Raw genomic sequence first — 15,644 nt, 5'->3', positions numbered from 1 at the left:
GACTTTAGATAATAAAAAGGAGCCCCCCACCATGTCTTTGCCCGATCACCCTTGATTGCTATTATCATCTCTCTTTATTCCTTCCCTTCTGTCCTGAGTCTTCTTCTACCTTCTCTCTTGTTGTCTTTCCTAGCTTACTCTTTTATTATGGATTTCTCCCTGCAGCGCTGTCTTCATAAAACACAAATGTGATACTTTGCAGCAAGAGATCCAATGTAATCTAACCTTTACATGCACTTGTGATGCATGCTATTTTAGGGGATGTTACAATGTAACAGTATATAGAAAAGAAAAACAGCAGGATCCGATATATTACTTGTATATTGTAGAAAAACTGTTTTCACTACATTTATTCACAAAGTCCTAATAAGATAATGAGCAGAGTGCTAAGGTAAACTGATTCCTTCATTACTCAAATTACAGCCAGGTATCTTACCTTGGAAGGTATTGCCCTGTATTCTAGATAGGATTATTGTAAAAATTGCAAGAGAAAAAAATAGATATCAGATAGCATAGGCAGAACGAGGGGAGGGGGGGTTTCCTAGTGCCTGGAAAAACCCCTCCAAGCCTGGGGCACTGTATAATTGAAGTGGCTGGACCCTGCTCCCGCTTCACACACAGCTTTGCTTGAAGAGGGAGAGCTGCGTGCACCTAACAGTAGTGCACGCAGCATTGCCCATGTATATATTATAGGGATGGGAAGAGTTGGAGAGCAGCCAAGCACTGTCTAAAATTATAGCCACGCCCTCATGCATGCTGGACACGCCCACTGGCGGCGTGGTGTGGAAACCCCCCTCTACAAATCCTGCGTTTGCCCCTGGATAGGGAAACATTTTAAAAAGATTTCATATACCTGAATGTGGTATGCTCATCCGCATGGGAACAGGAGGCATATTTTCTAGTCATTGATTCGCAATGAGTATTAAGCTGAGTACATAACTATGCAATTGTTGAAATCACAAGTCTCACAACCATGTACTCAGATATTAGCCACAATCATGTTTTATCATACCAAAACACATCGCATCTGTTGATTTAGTTTTATCAACTTCCTAAAAATCATGATCAACAATGGAACGAAGTTGGTCAAAAATGGAAGTCTGTACCCACCTTTGACCAGCAGTGTAGGCAGATATCTGTAGAGTGTACAGAGTCACAATCTTTTCAGCAGATGGATGAGATGAAGATCACAGATCTGAAGGTAAATCATGTAGATGCGTACACATGAATGGGCATGCTCATCAGGACTTACAATCGTTGGTGAAATCATGACATAAATTGCATCTGAAGTAAGATTGCATAGGTGTGTACCCAGCTTTATAGGCAGTCACTGCTTATTCTGCTCAACCCCTGCAGGTACGTGAACATGCGATAAATGTTTACATGTTAAATGGTTTGCCCACTTTGACAACATGTCCTTAATTGACCTGCCCCTCAATACTAGTGGTTCCAAGCCAAGATCCTTACGCTGGGAGACTAGTGTTGTTATAGGGATATATGGGTTCTGACCTCCTATAATTTGAGTTCACAGGGCAAATTGGTTTTTGGTTGAAATGGGTGCATGGTGGGACAGGTCAGAATGAGTGGAGGTGTAAAAAAAAATAATAATTACACTGGTTTGTTTGTATATGTAATTTATTTTTTAACATTTGTAAGCACACCTGCAATATCATAGAAGCTGGCAGTTTTGTATTTCCCAAAGCTGAACATGTGCAGCTGCCATGCTCTTAAACATAATCATGTGTAAGTCGTACTTTCTCCTGACCTCACTCCCTAAGTGACCAGAATATTAGTTTGTATGTTTTCCTGCTCATTTAAGCTAGTTAATTAACCAATACTTTAAAATGTTGATGCTCCTGATTGATCTCCATATCTGACCCAACTCATGTCCAAACTACCCTCTAGTCTACTGTCTCTGTTACAGAACTGGTTTGTTTGTGACTGCCCCTGATCTCCATGCATTGTGCCTATCAATCTGCTCCATGCTGTTTACTGCCCATCTCTCCTGCTGTTTGAGCCCTCTAGTCTGTCAGTCACTCTGTTGACATTAACCTGTGGGTTATGGCAAAAGTTGTGTACTATGGATCCAACTATGAGTTTTAATCCTCTGTAGCTAAATCTACAGCATCCCTTAATTTGCAAGAATACCTAAGTATATATTATGAAGTATTATCAAACATGTCTGACAATAATGAAACGTGTACCGTATATACTCGAGTATAAGTCGACCCGAATATAAGCCGAGGCACCTAATTTTACCACAAAAAAATGGGAAAACTTATTGACTCGAGTATAAGCCTAGGGTGGGAAATGCAGCAGCTACTGGTAAATGCACAGCCTAAGGTCAGCATCTGTATCCAGGTGACAGAAGTAACAAAGGCCAGGAGACACTTACAGAATGATTTACTGCCACATAATCAGGTTATTTTCTGTCAGTACCCAGGGTCTAGTTAGAAAGAGATGCAGGTGCAGTTACTTCCAGCTATTAACAACATTTCATGCTGTTTAACAACAGCAGAGAGGCACAAATGGCGAACCTGTGAAATAAATCCTTTTCCCTACTATGGCCTACATACTGCATGAAAGAGAGAGAGAGAGAGAGAGATTTTTTCAGCCTTTTACTTACCCCCGCAGTGGAACGCATGTTCCACTGCAGAAGTTAAGAGCAGAGGGACCGGAGACCATAGAAAAATATGCTGAAAAACTCAGCTTATACACGAGTATATACGGTAATTTGTATATTTGTTTTAAATGAAGAAATAATTTACTTCATACTAGGTACAAGTATCCATTAACAGAAGCCTAGTAACCGTATGCTAATTGTTTATAATGTGATTATATACTATATAAGTAGCCGATGATGATGATGATACATACCACACAAATTCCACCCTGTCTAAAACAAGACAAAGACAAAAGGTTGTCCATTAAATTACTCTTATTTCACTTATTAACAACCTTTGGCTGCTGTTTACAATTTGACACATGGAACAAAATTGCTACAACACTGGAATATGGAATAAAATACTGCTTTTACATGAATAAGATCCAAATGCTCAGTGTATTTGCTATTTTCTGTATTTCACATTCTATGGGGCATATTCAATTAGCTTTCGGATTCCGGTAACGCACGTTACCGCGAAAAGTGCACGTTCTTGCGGGTATTACGGTACCGCTTTAACGCGGATTTTCGTACGCAACCCTATGGGCTGCGAACGAAAATCGACGTTATTGCAGTAACGTGTATTACGTTTTGCGGCTGTTCCGGCGCGTTACCGCGAATCCGAAAGCTAATTGAATATGCCCCAATGAATTGTAGACATGCATTCCTAGTAGTAAAACACAGGTCATAACATAGTTTCAGGTTGTATTTGTCCAACGTAAACCTACAACAACCTGCTTTTATTCAATCGGGAGTCCTGGAAAACCACCTTGATAAAGAGAAGGCTTAGTCTTGCTGACACATTAAAAGATGCATAATAACCTGTACAGAGCAACTAAAATCAATGAATGTCAACAAATTGCCCTCACATTAACTGAATACATTATTTATTAGACACTTCATAAATGTGTATGGCTGCAAGATGTATGTAATTACATAAAACAGATGCTAGTTCTAATCCTACTTTAACCAAGAAGCGTCTAGGAAGGAATACATTCTAGTGTGTAGTAAGCTTTAGTGAAGGTGATTGTGGTTCCTCATATAATTAGCATGTTAGCCAGTTGTTCTTGTCACTGAATTACTAGCATTAGCAGAATGTTCTATGATGATTAATAACAATGACCTATGTATCGGGCCAAAAATCTGTTTATCTGCAAATCATTTCTGTGTCTGATATGCCAGTTTTTCCTACCACAATCTGGAACAACAGACACTTGCTGTCTCCATATCAAAGACTTCTAAAAGTAAGATCTCTCCTTATAGATATGCAATGGACAGATCTCAATGAACGGGACACTTACAATGTTATTGCTAAACATTTTCTCAGTGAACATGATGGAGTAGTATATTATTATTATTATTATTATTATTATTATTATTGTTACAAAAATTATTAGCATTTGGCATTGCAGAGGTTAAACAACCCACTTGAGATATATTGGCTGTTTACATTCCAAACCATATGTCCACTAGGTATGAATGATAGACTGATTGGATCCTTTTCACCAAGCAAACTTTTGCTGAAATATGTGCTCTTGAATATATATGTATAACAAGTTAACCCGTGCATGATACTCATGCATTCTATTTAAATCAAGCTACTTAAGGTGTTAAAAAGGTTCTTGTCATGCATTTAGGCCATAGCCCAGGCCTCAACCACCAACCACTCCCCACTGTCACCCCCGGCAACCACCAACCACTCCCAACTGTCACTTCTCCTTCAAGAAATATATATATATATTTTTTAAATCTTTATAAACACTTTTAACAATTAACAAATTAAATTAACAAATTAAAAACATCTTAGTATACTAAATTTCAGCCCTTTCTGAATTTTTTTTTCCACACACACTAAGAATTTAGTAGGTCAGTGTATAACTCCGCCCAGCAGGTGGCGCTGCAGCTTGGTTTTATTTTTTCCACACACACACACACAGACAGACTAACACACGCCACTAGACATTTATATTATAGATTATAAACAGTCAGAAACCTGTGATCCCTTCTGAAGCATTCACCTTGAAGTACATTACAGTGGGTCTGGAGTTAATGCTCCTTCAACACCTTTGCATCTGGGTCTGTAAACAAGGACTCTATATCATCTAGCTAAGCCTTCCTCTCACTGCTAGATCATTATGTTCAGCCTTCCTGGAGAGAGGTTTCTCCTGATCATATGGTGGTTCTGTCTGCGCTCTATGCTGGCTTCTCAGACGTCTACATTATCCTGCTGCCTGAATCTTCTAGTGTGCCCTGAATATTGAATTATTAGACATCCTTTTGCGTTTCTTAGTATCTTTTCAGCCACAAATCCACCTTTGTGTTTGTTTTTGCATACCTTGTTACATTATGTTCTGATGTGTAGCAACTTGCTTTGTGACTCTATATAAGAGATTGGCATTCACGAAGCATAGCTGCCAGCGTGCACAGTACATCAATGCCACATTTTTAGCTTGCACAATCTTTTGGATGCATAGAACAAGAAGGAAACATCCTACTTTAACTTGACACCTGCATGTATTTTTTCAACAGATTAGCCACAATACTATAAAGATAGTGAATCATAAGAAAACAATACATAATATAAAATGTATTCTTAGTGAAGTAAATGCCAAAATTCCATGTTATATTATTTTGATAGTTATTTCTTCGACTCCACACCTCTGAAACACATGAAACATAATTTGATATACAAGAGTAAATTCTGAGCACTTACATTGAACTCGCAGAGATCCACACTATCCAGGCTTTTGCTTCTGTGGATCCGTCCTTTTATTCTCCGTAGAGATGGCTTTCCTTGGCTAGTACTGGAAGCGGCTGCATTGGGGTTCTCTGATGATGGGGTGACCCTGCGGAAACACAATGATTTTCAATTAATGTCACTGAATGTTACAGACAATAGTACAACCAATACCTGCATAGTAATTTAAAAAACATATTCAGCCCTAAACACATTTTCCCATTCTGCTGCTGCATATGCAGAATTTAAAATAGACTGAAGTTTGCACTAATCCGCAAAGTATTGAGTAATTTGAGCACTTTTGAGACAAATCAAAAAAAAATATTCCAACCTCTTCCACAAATGAATAAAACTTAAAAACAAGAATTATTACATTTGAAAAGTGCAACACATTACCTCAAGAGACACAAACTTAGCTCACTGACTCCACCTGGGTAACAAATGATTGGATCACCTATTGTAAATATTCAGTGAGGTCTTTTATTATGGAGCAGACTTTCACAAAGAAAAAAATTCAAATGAAGTGGCAGTAATTGGGGAATGGGTGTCACACTGCCTAGATCAGGTCACCCCCTAAACCTAGCTGCCAGACAAGAAGAAGCGTTATCAGAGAAGTAACATGTGAGGCCAACTGTGACATTGAGCTACAGGAGTCTGTGGCTCCTATAGAAGATAATGTACATAGGTCAGCAACCTCCATGGCATCACACACAAAGGTCTTTATGGAAGGGTTACAAAGAAGAAACTCTGGCTAAAAACAATATGCATATAAAATCTAAAAAAAAAACAATATACATATTCTCATCCACAAAGAGTATGCAAAACACTGCCTAGAAGATAGTGCAGAGATGAGGCAAACAGTCTGCTCTGATGTGGAACCTATCTGCCTGAATGCTAAGAGGTGTGTACAGATCAAACACTGCACAGCAGCCAGGTAACACCGTTACCACAATCATCTATGGTGGTAGCACCATGTCTTGTTTAGATGCTTTACAGCAGCAGGAACTGGCAATTTTGTGAGAATCATGGGAAGTTGATTAGTGAATTTTTCAAACTAATCCTGGAAAACAACTTGCGAACCTGCCACTTATCCAAAGATCACTGACTTGTAAAAGCTGTCAGAGTGGTACAACTAAATATTGACCAAGGGATGGATACTTATTAAATGATGATATTTCAGGTTTTGCTTTTATCAATGTATGATTACTATTATGCACACTGTCAGGATTGTCCGAGTGGAGGTCTATTGGCAAGATGTGGTTCTCCAAAATATTTTTATGACCCCCACCATCCCTTCAGCTTCCAGATTGCCTTGTTTGACATCATTTTGTAACGGTATTCATCCCAAGAGCATAGTGGTAACATATAAACAGTTCATTCACTTGAACTGTGTGCTAGATCTAGATTTCACAGTGCCATGGAAATAACTACCCATTCTGCTTTTTAAATATACCGATGGGCAATACAGTGCCCAATGACTGTGTCAATGGAACACTCTAAGTGTGTGGGGCTATCATCCACCCACTCCTTAAAGTTGTTTTTGCCAAATACATCAAATTGCATCTTGGACACGGACTTTCTTTACATCACCTGTTCTTGTGACAGGGACATCAGTGATAAGAGTAAATCCAAGACACAGCAATTTTAGGGTTACCCATACAGGCGCGCACCCAGCGGGGGTTTCCTGATACCTGGAAAATCTTTCCCTGCCTGGGGAGCGGAATGCTTCTGGTGGCCAGCCCATCCCACGGGACTAGCCACTTTATAGCTTGTGGTCTTGCATTGTTTATAGTGACATACAATGTAGACAAAATAAACGTAAGACATGAAAACTAAGGGTATGAAGGACCCTGCTCATTAGAGAGCTTACATTCTAAGTGTAAGAGGGCACAGCTGAAACAAGAGGAGCAAATGTGGCTCAGAGTGGAGATTGGGACATTTGTGAGGCTGCATTAGTGTGAATAGTGTTATCGGAGATAAGGTCACCTCTAAAACAGAGATGGGTTTTCAAAGAGTGTCTAAAGATTTGAAGGCTGTGGGACTGAGAGTTGTAGGAAATTCCATTAGTGGTGAGCAGCACTGTAGAAGTCTTGTAGGCGGGAGTGAGAGGTGATCAGCGGAGACGAGACAAGGCGCAGGTCAGGGGTAGATCTAAGAGGGCGGTAGGGAGAATATTTTGATATGAGATTTGAGATGTATGCAGGGGTAGTGTTGTTGAGGGCTTTGTCGGTAAGGGTGAGTAATTTGAGTTTGATTCTGGACAACACAGGGAGCCAGTGTAGGGATTTGCAAAGTGGTGCAGCAGATGTGGAGCGGTGTCCTTTTTCCAAACATGGACAAGTCCAAAGTTTAGAGACTGACACACTCAGTTAGTACTTTGTTCTGACTATAGGGACAGTTGGGAGGTATGTCCCACTTCACACTGCTCTGCTTATGAAGGTGCACACAGCATTGCCTGTGTATTTGGAGGGGATTGGAAGAGTTGGAGAGCAGCCTAGAACTGTATAAAATGACAGCCACGCCTCCTTGCATGATGGTTATGCCTACTGGCAGTGTGGCACGGAAATCCCCCGCTAGAAATCTTAAGTTTGCCCCTGCCATATTCTCTATCAGAAAGTTGTCTCAAGAAGATGAGGGGTTAAGCATAACATATCAAAAGCTTAGTATACAAGCAATAGGCTGAGTATCACTTAGTGTAAGCAGATTTATTTGACACAGTAATGTCTATTGAAAGCAGAAGGTCTAGACAGTACTTAATGTTAATGAAAGCTGTGACAAATGATTTTTCCACAAATTAAAGATGTAATGAATTGCAGCACACATCAAAACAATGACTATCTCATTGTTAGACCTGTCAATGTGTATGAGTACAAGCCCTAACGTACCAATGGTGACAGAGATTAGTCCAATCATCCTGAAATATTGATACACTATATTAAAAGGATAGCACACCATTATGTAACATATTCATACACTTCAAAACTGGAATTTATGTTGGCCCCAATAATTGATGCTTCTTAATATAAAGTACATGAACCAGAAACAGGACAAGAAATGGAAAAATGGATTTTCAGCTCTACAGGCACAATGAGAAGTTTCCACTTCACTGTACAGTGTTATGGTGGTTTCATGTACAATGACCTGCCTGTGTGTGTACGAATTGTAAGTGCTCAAAAGTGGACAAAACTGTTAAAGAAACATTTACACAATGAAGCAATCCTAGACATATAAACTGCCAGTGATATACCTGTCATACAAGTGGAGCCTACTACAGCATGCGATGCACATTTTGGCATTGCAGTGTGAAAGTGGATGCTAAATAATGGGTGGGACTGCACTAAATAGTGGTTGTGGTATAATTGAGGGTGAGGCTAGCATGATAATGATATAAAAAAAATTAAACAGGTATTGTAAATATTTTGCTTTAGCATATTCCATCAAAGAGAAGAAGAGAAGTGGCGGTTGTCAATACAACAAGGCTTGGCTCAACAAAATGTGGGTTTCTCTGCATTATACGTTAGTGACTCATCCTATCTGCGCACAGACAGCCAAAAACATAGCAGGGCGTTTATTTTTTATTAAATCTTGCTGTTTGGACATAATTGCCCGTCAATAGTATCTTACACAGCTCAAAGGATCCCCTGACAGGGAAGCACAACTTCCCATGCCCATACTCTCAACCACACAGAATCAATCAGTTGAAATAGCTACAGCTATAAGAGACCAGCAGCATGATGGAGATGTCTATGGATAATACAGAAGGACTCATGGTGGGAGGTTATCTCTAAAGTACTTATGCTTATGACTTCATGGTGCAGCTTTTCGCTGGTTACTGTCAATCAATTATGCATTTATGTACATAGCTTCAATGAAGCAATTTTAGCTTGCCACAAGTACGGGATAAAAATCAAACTGAGGGTATCCGATTGCGCATAGTGGATAATATGAGTGCAGTACACTATGTATGGGTAATCGTTGATAAGTTGCTCAAAAGGTCTAATACTTTTTAATTACTTAACATTTTTTACTCTTGTAATTTGGTAAAGTGAAACTAAACACACAAAAAGAATAATATAATTAAATATATAAATATACCCCTTGAAGTACTTTATCCTCTAGCTCTATTTGTGTGGAATTCTGAATCTTTTTTTAACAGAGAGGCACCTGTGCTAGTATATGGGGATCAACACTTTCTATGGAGACTTGGTGGTGGTTGGTCCAGCCCAAACCAGCCATCATATCCCATACAGAGCCGCACTCAGCTACCTCAATGGCACAGTTCCCTGCAACACAGATCAGAATCCGTGGTCTACCCTCCTTCCCCTTCCTAAGTTCCCATTGGCTGCCTCCTCCAAGTCATCATCATCATCATCATTTATCTATATAGCGCCACTAATTCCGCAGCGCTGTACAGAGAACTCATTCACATCAGTCCCTGCCCCATTGGAGCTTACAGTCTAAATTCCCTAATATAGACACACACTCACACAAAGACAGACAGACAGAGAGGGAGACAGACAGGGAGAAACTAGTGTCAAATTTGATAGCAGCCAATTAACCTACCAGTATGTTTTTGGAGTCATTGTTTATTGTGCTTAGATCTCTGCTATTAATGTCTCTATTACTGGGAAGCAGCCAATTAAAATCATCAGAGGAGCTAGCTAAGTACAGTATCCTGATGATACTAAAACTAACAGTAACATACTAATTATATTCATAATCTCTCTACTTGTTATGTGTTCATGAAACATAACTCTCAAAAGTATATATGCATATAAAGTATGCTAAGCTATCATTACTTATCATTACTTAAAATAGGTACTGAACTGTGCTATTACACTATGTATATATAATGTGCTCTGAGGTGTAATGAAGGAGGGGGCACAGTGTAATGAAGTAGGGGCACAGTGTGATGATGAAAGGGCAACCATTTGATGAAGGAGGGGGCACAGTGTGATAAACGGGGTGGGCATAAAGGAGGGGTCACAGTGTGATGAAGTGGAAAACGTGTGATGAAGAAGGGGGCACAGTGCGATATAGGAGGGGGCACAGTGTGATGAAGGAGGGGGCACAGTGTGATGAAGTGACAAATGTGTGATGAAGGAGGGAGCACAGTGTGATAAACGAGGGGGCACAGTGTGATGAGGTGGCAAACATGTGATGAAGCACAGTGTTATAAAGGAGGGGGCACAGTGATGAAGGGGCAAACGTGTGATGAAGGAGGGGGCACGGTGTAATGAAGTAGGGGCACAGTGTGATGATGAAAGGGCAACCATTTGATGAAGGAGGGGGCACAGTGTGATAAACGGGGTGGGCATAAAGGAGGGGTCACAGTGTGATGAATTGGAAAACGTGTGATGAAGAAGGAGGCACAGTGCGATATAGGAGGGGGTGCAGTGTGATGAAGGAGGGGGCACAGTGTGATGAAGTGACAAATGTGATGAAGGAGGGGGCACAGTGTGATAAACGAGGGGGCACAGTGTGATGAGGTGGCAAACATGTGATGAAGGAGGGCACAGTGTTATAAAGTAGGGATGTGCACCGGCGACTTTTGGTGTCTCGTGTTTTGTGTTTTGGATTCGGATTTTCTTGAGGTTTTGGGTTCGGATTTGTTTCGCAAAACACTTGACGAAAGGTTTTGGTTCGGATTTAAGGTTTTGGATTCGGATTTTTTTTGAAAAAAAGCATAAAAAGTTCAAAAATCAAGTTTTTGGGCTTATTTTCACTCCTACGCTATTATTAACCTCAATAACATTCAATAACAATCATTTCCACTAATTTACAGTGTATTCTGAACACCTCACAATATTGTTATTAGTCCAAAACGTTGCAACGAGGTATCTTTCTGGACTGCGTAGTGGAGTGGACACCACAATATAATAAGAAAACCATCAACTGGTCTGAATCGCACCAAAAAATGTACCTGGACTGCGTAGAGGAGTGGTCACCACAATATAATTTAAAAACCCTCAACTGGTCTGAATCGCACCAAAAAATTTATCTGGACTGCGTAGAGGAGTGGTCCCTACAATATAATTAAATAACCCTCCACGGGTCTGAATTCCAAAAAAAAAGTTTCTTGACTGCGTAGTGGGGTGGCCCCGTACACAATTTTTTACCGGGGCAACAATATAATTATAAAACCCTCCACGGGTCTGAATTCCACCAAAAAAGTTTATGGACTGCATAGTGTAGTGTTCCCCACAATATTATTTAAAAATTTTGCAGCAACAGTCAACGTTGTTTAATATCTGATACACCTCTATCTGGACTGCATAGTGGAGTGGCCCCGGTACTAAATTTGGTACCTCCTCCAACTTCCAAGTGTAGTGTTTATAACATATAAACACTACAGTAATTGTAGCACGTCAATACCTCTTGTTTTAAATAATGACAGGGCATTTTACTTTTGGTTTAATTTTTTGAATTTGTTGACATTTTGTTTTACTTTTTGAACATGGCAAACGACTGTTGAATGGTCACATAATGCCAAAAAAAGAGTTGCAAGATGGAATTGTCCTTGGGCCCTCCCACCCACCCTTATGTTGTTGAAATAGGACATGCACACTATAACAAACCAATCATTTCAGCGACAGGGCCTACCAAACAACTGTGGCTGAAATGATTGGTTTGTTTGGGCCCCCACACCAAAAAAACAATTCATCTCTCCCTGTACAAACTAAACAGGCTCTACTGAGGAAAGTTGTCGTCCTCATCCTCAACCTCTGATTCCTCTCCCCCTACAGTGTGTACTTCCTCCTCCTCACACATTATCAATTCGTCCCCGCTGGACTCCACAACCACAGGTCCCTCTGTACTATCTGGAGGGCAGTGCAGTACTTCATTGAGGAATTGATAATACATTTTTATAAACATCATTTTTTCAACGTTGTGAGGAAGAAACCTCCTTCGCCGCTCACTGACCAGGTTCCCCGCTGCACTAAAAACTCGTTCCTAGTACACACTGGAGGGGGGACAACTCAGGTAAAATAGAGCCAGTTTGTACAGGGGCTTCTAAACTGCCTTTTTTTCTTGCCAGTAACAATATGGACTGTCTGACATGTCTATTTGGATGGTGTCAGCAAAATAATCCTCCACCATTTTTTCAATTGTGACAGCATCCAATGCAGCGACAGTAGACATGTCTGCAATGGTTGGCAGGTCCTTCAGTCCGGACCAGATGTTATCAGCATCCACGCCAGCGGCACTTTTAGGAAAGCTGAGCTTTTTCCTCGCAGCCATAGATGTGGAAGAAAATGAGGGTGGAGCTGTTGGCATGTCAGGGTCCTCTTCAGAGGACAATCTCCTGACCAGCAGGTCTTTGCACCGCTGTAGACTTGTGTCCGCCGGAAACAGAGACACAACATACGCTTTAAACCGAGGATCGAGCACGGTGGCCAGAATGTATTCCTCTGACTTTAAAAGAGTGACCACCCTCGGATCCTGGCAAAGCGTACGAAGGGCTACATCCACAAGAGCTACATGCTTGGTGTAATCGCAATGGTTTACCAGCTCCTCCCTCACTTTCTCCAGCTGCTTCTGCAACAGCCTGATCAGGGGAATGACCTGACTCAAGCTGGCAGTGTCGGAACTGACTTCTCGTGTGGCAAGTTCAAATGGCTGGAGAACCTTGCACAACACGGAAATCAGTCTCCACTGCGCTTGACTCAGGCGCATCCCCACTCCTTTGCCTATGTCGTAGGTGGCTGTGTAGGCCTGAATGGCCTTGTGCTGCTCCTCCATCCTCTGCAGCATATAGAGGGTGGAGTTCCAGCGCGTCACAACCTCTTGTTTGAGGTGATGGCAGGGCAGGTTCATGCTTTTTTGATGTGCCTCTAGTCTGCGGTAGGCACTGGCTGAATGCCGAAAGTGTCCAGCAATTTTGCGCGCCACCGCAAGCATCTCCTGCACACCCCTGTCACTCTTGATGTAATGCTGCACCACCAAATTAATGGTGTGGGCAAAACATGGGACGTGCTGGAAATTGCCCATATTTAATGCCCGCACAATGTTACTGGCATTGTCTGACACCACAAATCCCCATGAGAGTCTAAGTGGGGTAAGCCACTGGGAGATAATTTCCCTCAGTTTCTCTAATATGTTGTCAGCGTTGTGCCTCTTATTAAAGCCTGTAATACACAATGTTGCCTGCCTTTGCACGAGCAGCCATTTTGTAGATGCTGCTACTGATGCAGCTGTTGCTGTTGCTGCGGAAGGGGATGCATCTACCCAGTGGGCTGTCACAGTCATATAGTCTTTCGTTTGCCCAGAACCACTTGTCCACATGTCCGTGGTTAAGTGGACAGTGGGTACAACCGCATTTTTTAGAGCACTGAGGACACTTGATCGTACTTCTCTGTACATTTTTGGTATCGCCTGCCTAGTGAAGTGGAATCTCGACGGGATTTGGTACCGGGGACACAATACCTCCATCAACCCTCTAAATCCCACTCCACTGATGGTGGACACCGGGCGCACGTCTAACACCAACATTGCAGTTACAGCCGCAGTTATGCGCTTTGCAATAGGATGACTACTATCGTATTTTGTGGTCATGGCAAACGACTGTTGGACGGTCAATTGTTTTGTGAAAGACTTAGCGGTCTTACGACTTCCCCTCTGGGAAGATGACCGACTAACAGCAGCAACAGCAGCAGTGGCAGTAGTAGGCGTACCGCTGCAGGATTCCTCGGATGAATCCCGTAGTGAAGAGGACTCAGTCTGGCTGCTGACTTGGGCTGCAGGACTGAATTTGATGGAGATCGTGGAGGAAGTTGACGAGGAGGGTGTTGCTGGTGTGTATCCAACTGGACCACGGGATTTAGGTGTCCCTGTACTGATGACGGTCCTAGCCCCAGTTCCTGAACTAACCACTGAACTATGAAGGTTATTCAGGTGACGTATAAGGGAGGATGTCCCTAGGTGGGCAAGATCCTTACCCCTGCTTATTTGAGCTTTAAATAAGCTACATATGGCCATACATTGGTTGTCCGGATTTGGATAAAAATAACTCCAGACCGAAGAGGTGCATTTTTTGGTCTTCTGACCAGGCATGACGATGGGCTTTTTCATCCCATGGACATCAGCTGTTTCCCCCCCTGGTGCCTCATTTACAATAACCACATCACCATCCTCATCATCAAGTTCCTCCACAGCGCCAACTACATCATCAATAGCCTCCTCCCGAGCCACCTCTTCCTGTACAGTGATGGGAAGGTCAGGCTTGACAACCACCAACACCCTTGGACTCGCCTTGGGGATTTGTGATAATTTCTCTTTAGAAGGCAGAGTTGTTTGCTGTTTTGTTGCTGACAGCATAACTCTCTTCAATTTTTTGTAGGGGGGGGGAGGAGGAGGAGGGCTAAGATCCTTGGGTGAAGCTGAACCACTAGTCATGAACACGGGCCAGGGCCTAAGCCGTTCCTTGCCACTCCGTGTCGTAAATGGCATATTGGCAACTTTACGTTTCTCCACAGATGATTTTAAGTTTCTCTTTTTGCTACTTTTACTTAACTTGGGCTTTTTGGATTTTACACGCCCTGTACTAGGAGATTGGGCATCGTGCTTGGAAGACGACGTTGATGGCATTTCATCGTCTATGTCATGACTAGTGGCAGCAGCTTCAGCATTAGGAGGAAGTGGGTCTTGATCTTTCCCTACTTTATCCTCCAAATTTTTGGTCTCCATTATATGTAGCACAAGATACTGCAGAATGTGTGAATTTGGTAAAATTGCAGTACCAATGGACTTATACTGCTGGATTGGATTTGCAAATTTTGTTATAATTACTTTTTTTTTTTTTTTTATAAGTTTTTTTTTATTTTTTAAAAACTTGGGAATAATGGGGAAATAACTATGCCCTTAGAAGCACAGAGCACAGGACACAGCACCACTGGACTGAACAAGACACAGCACAGGACCCAGCAGCACTACTCAACTCAGAAGGACAGAGCACAGGACACAGCACCACTGGACTGATACTGCAGAACACAGCACAGCACAGCACAGCACAGCACAGCAAAGAAATAAACAGCACAGCACGAGATCTACTAGGACAGAGGACCACCTAACACACCCTCCCTCTACCCTGATCAATGCCCGAGTGAAGATGGCGGCGACTAGCGGGGAATTTATAGGATCCGAATATCGCGAGATCCGACAGCGGGATTATGACTCCGAGCCTCGGTTTCAGGTTTTCATTTGGCGCCAATACCCGGATCTGTCTCGGATCCGACTCGGATCGGC

At 41.9% G+C, this 15,644-nt stretch overlaps 1 protein-coding gene across 7 annotated transcripts in view; it reads right to left on the bottom strand.

The window, feature by feature from the left end:
• The window catches only part of TJP1 (tight junction protein 1), a 356,728-nt gene that overhangs the window by 241,480 nt on the left and 99,604 nt on the right, over positions 1-15,644 (bottom strand). For all 7 annotated transcript variants that reach the window (XM_075208092.1, XM_075208093.1, XM_075208095.1 and 4 more), the window contains one exon: positions 5,376-5,508. In XM_075208092.1, coding sequence (XP_075064193.1) covers positions 5,376-5,508 — 133 coding nt within the window. The remainder of the gene's footprint in view (positions 1-5,375; positions 5,509-15,644) is intronic.

Source organism: Mixophyes fleayi, chromosome 4 (genome assembly GCF_038048845.1).
Source record: "Mixophyes fleayi isolate aMixFle1 chromosome 4, aMixFle1.hap1, whole genome shotgun sequence".
In the NCBI taxonomy this organism is placed as follows: domain Eukaryota; kingdom Metazoa; phylum Chordata; class Amphibia; order Anura; family Limnodynastidae; genus Mixophyes; species Mixophyes fleayi.
The sequence above is the reverse complement of the archived record's forward strand: the minus strand, read 5'-3'. Positions and strand labels throughout refer to the sequence as shown.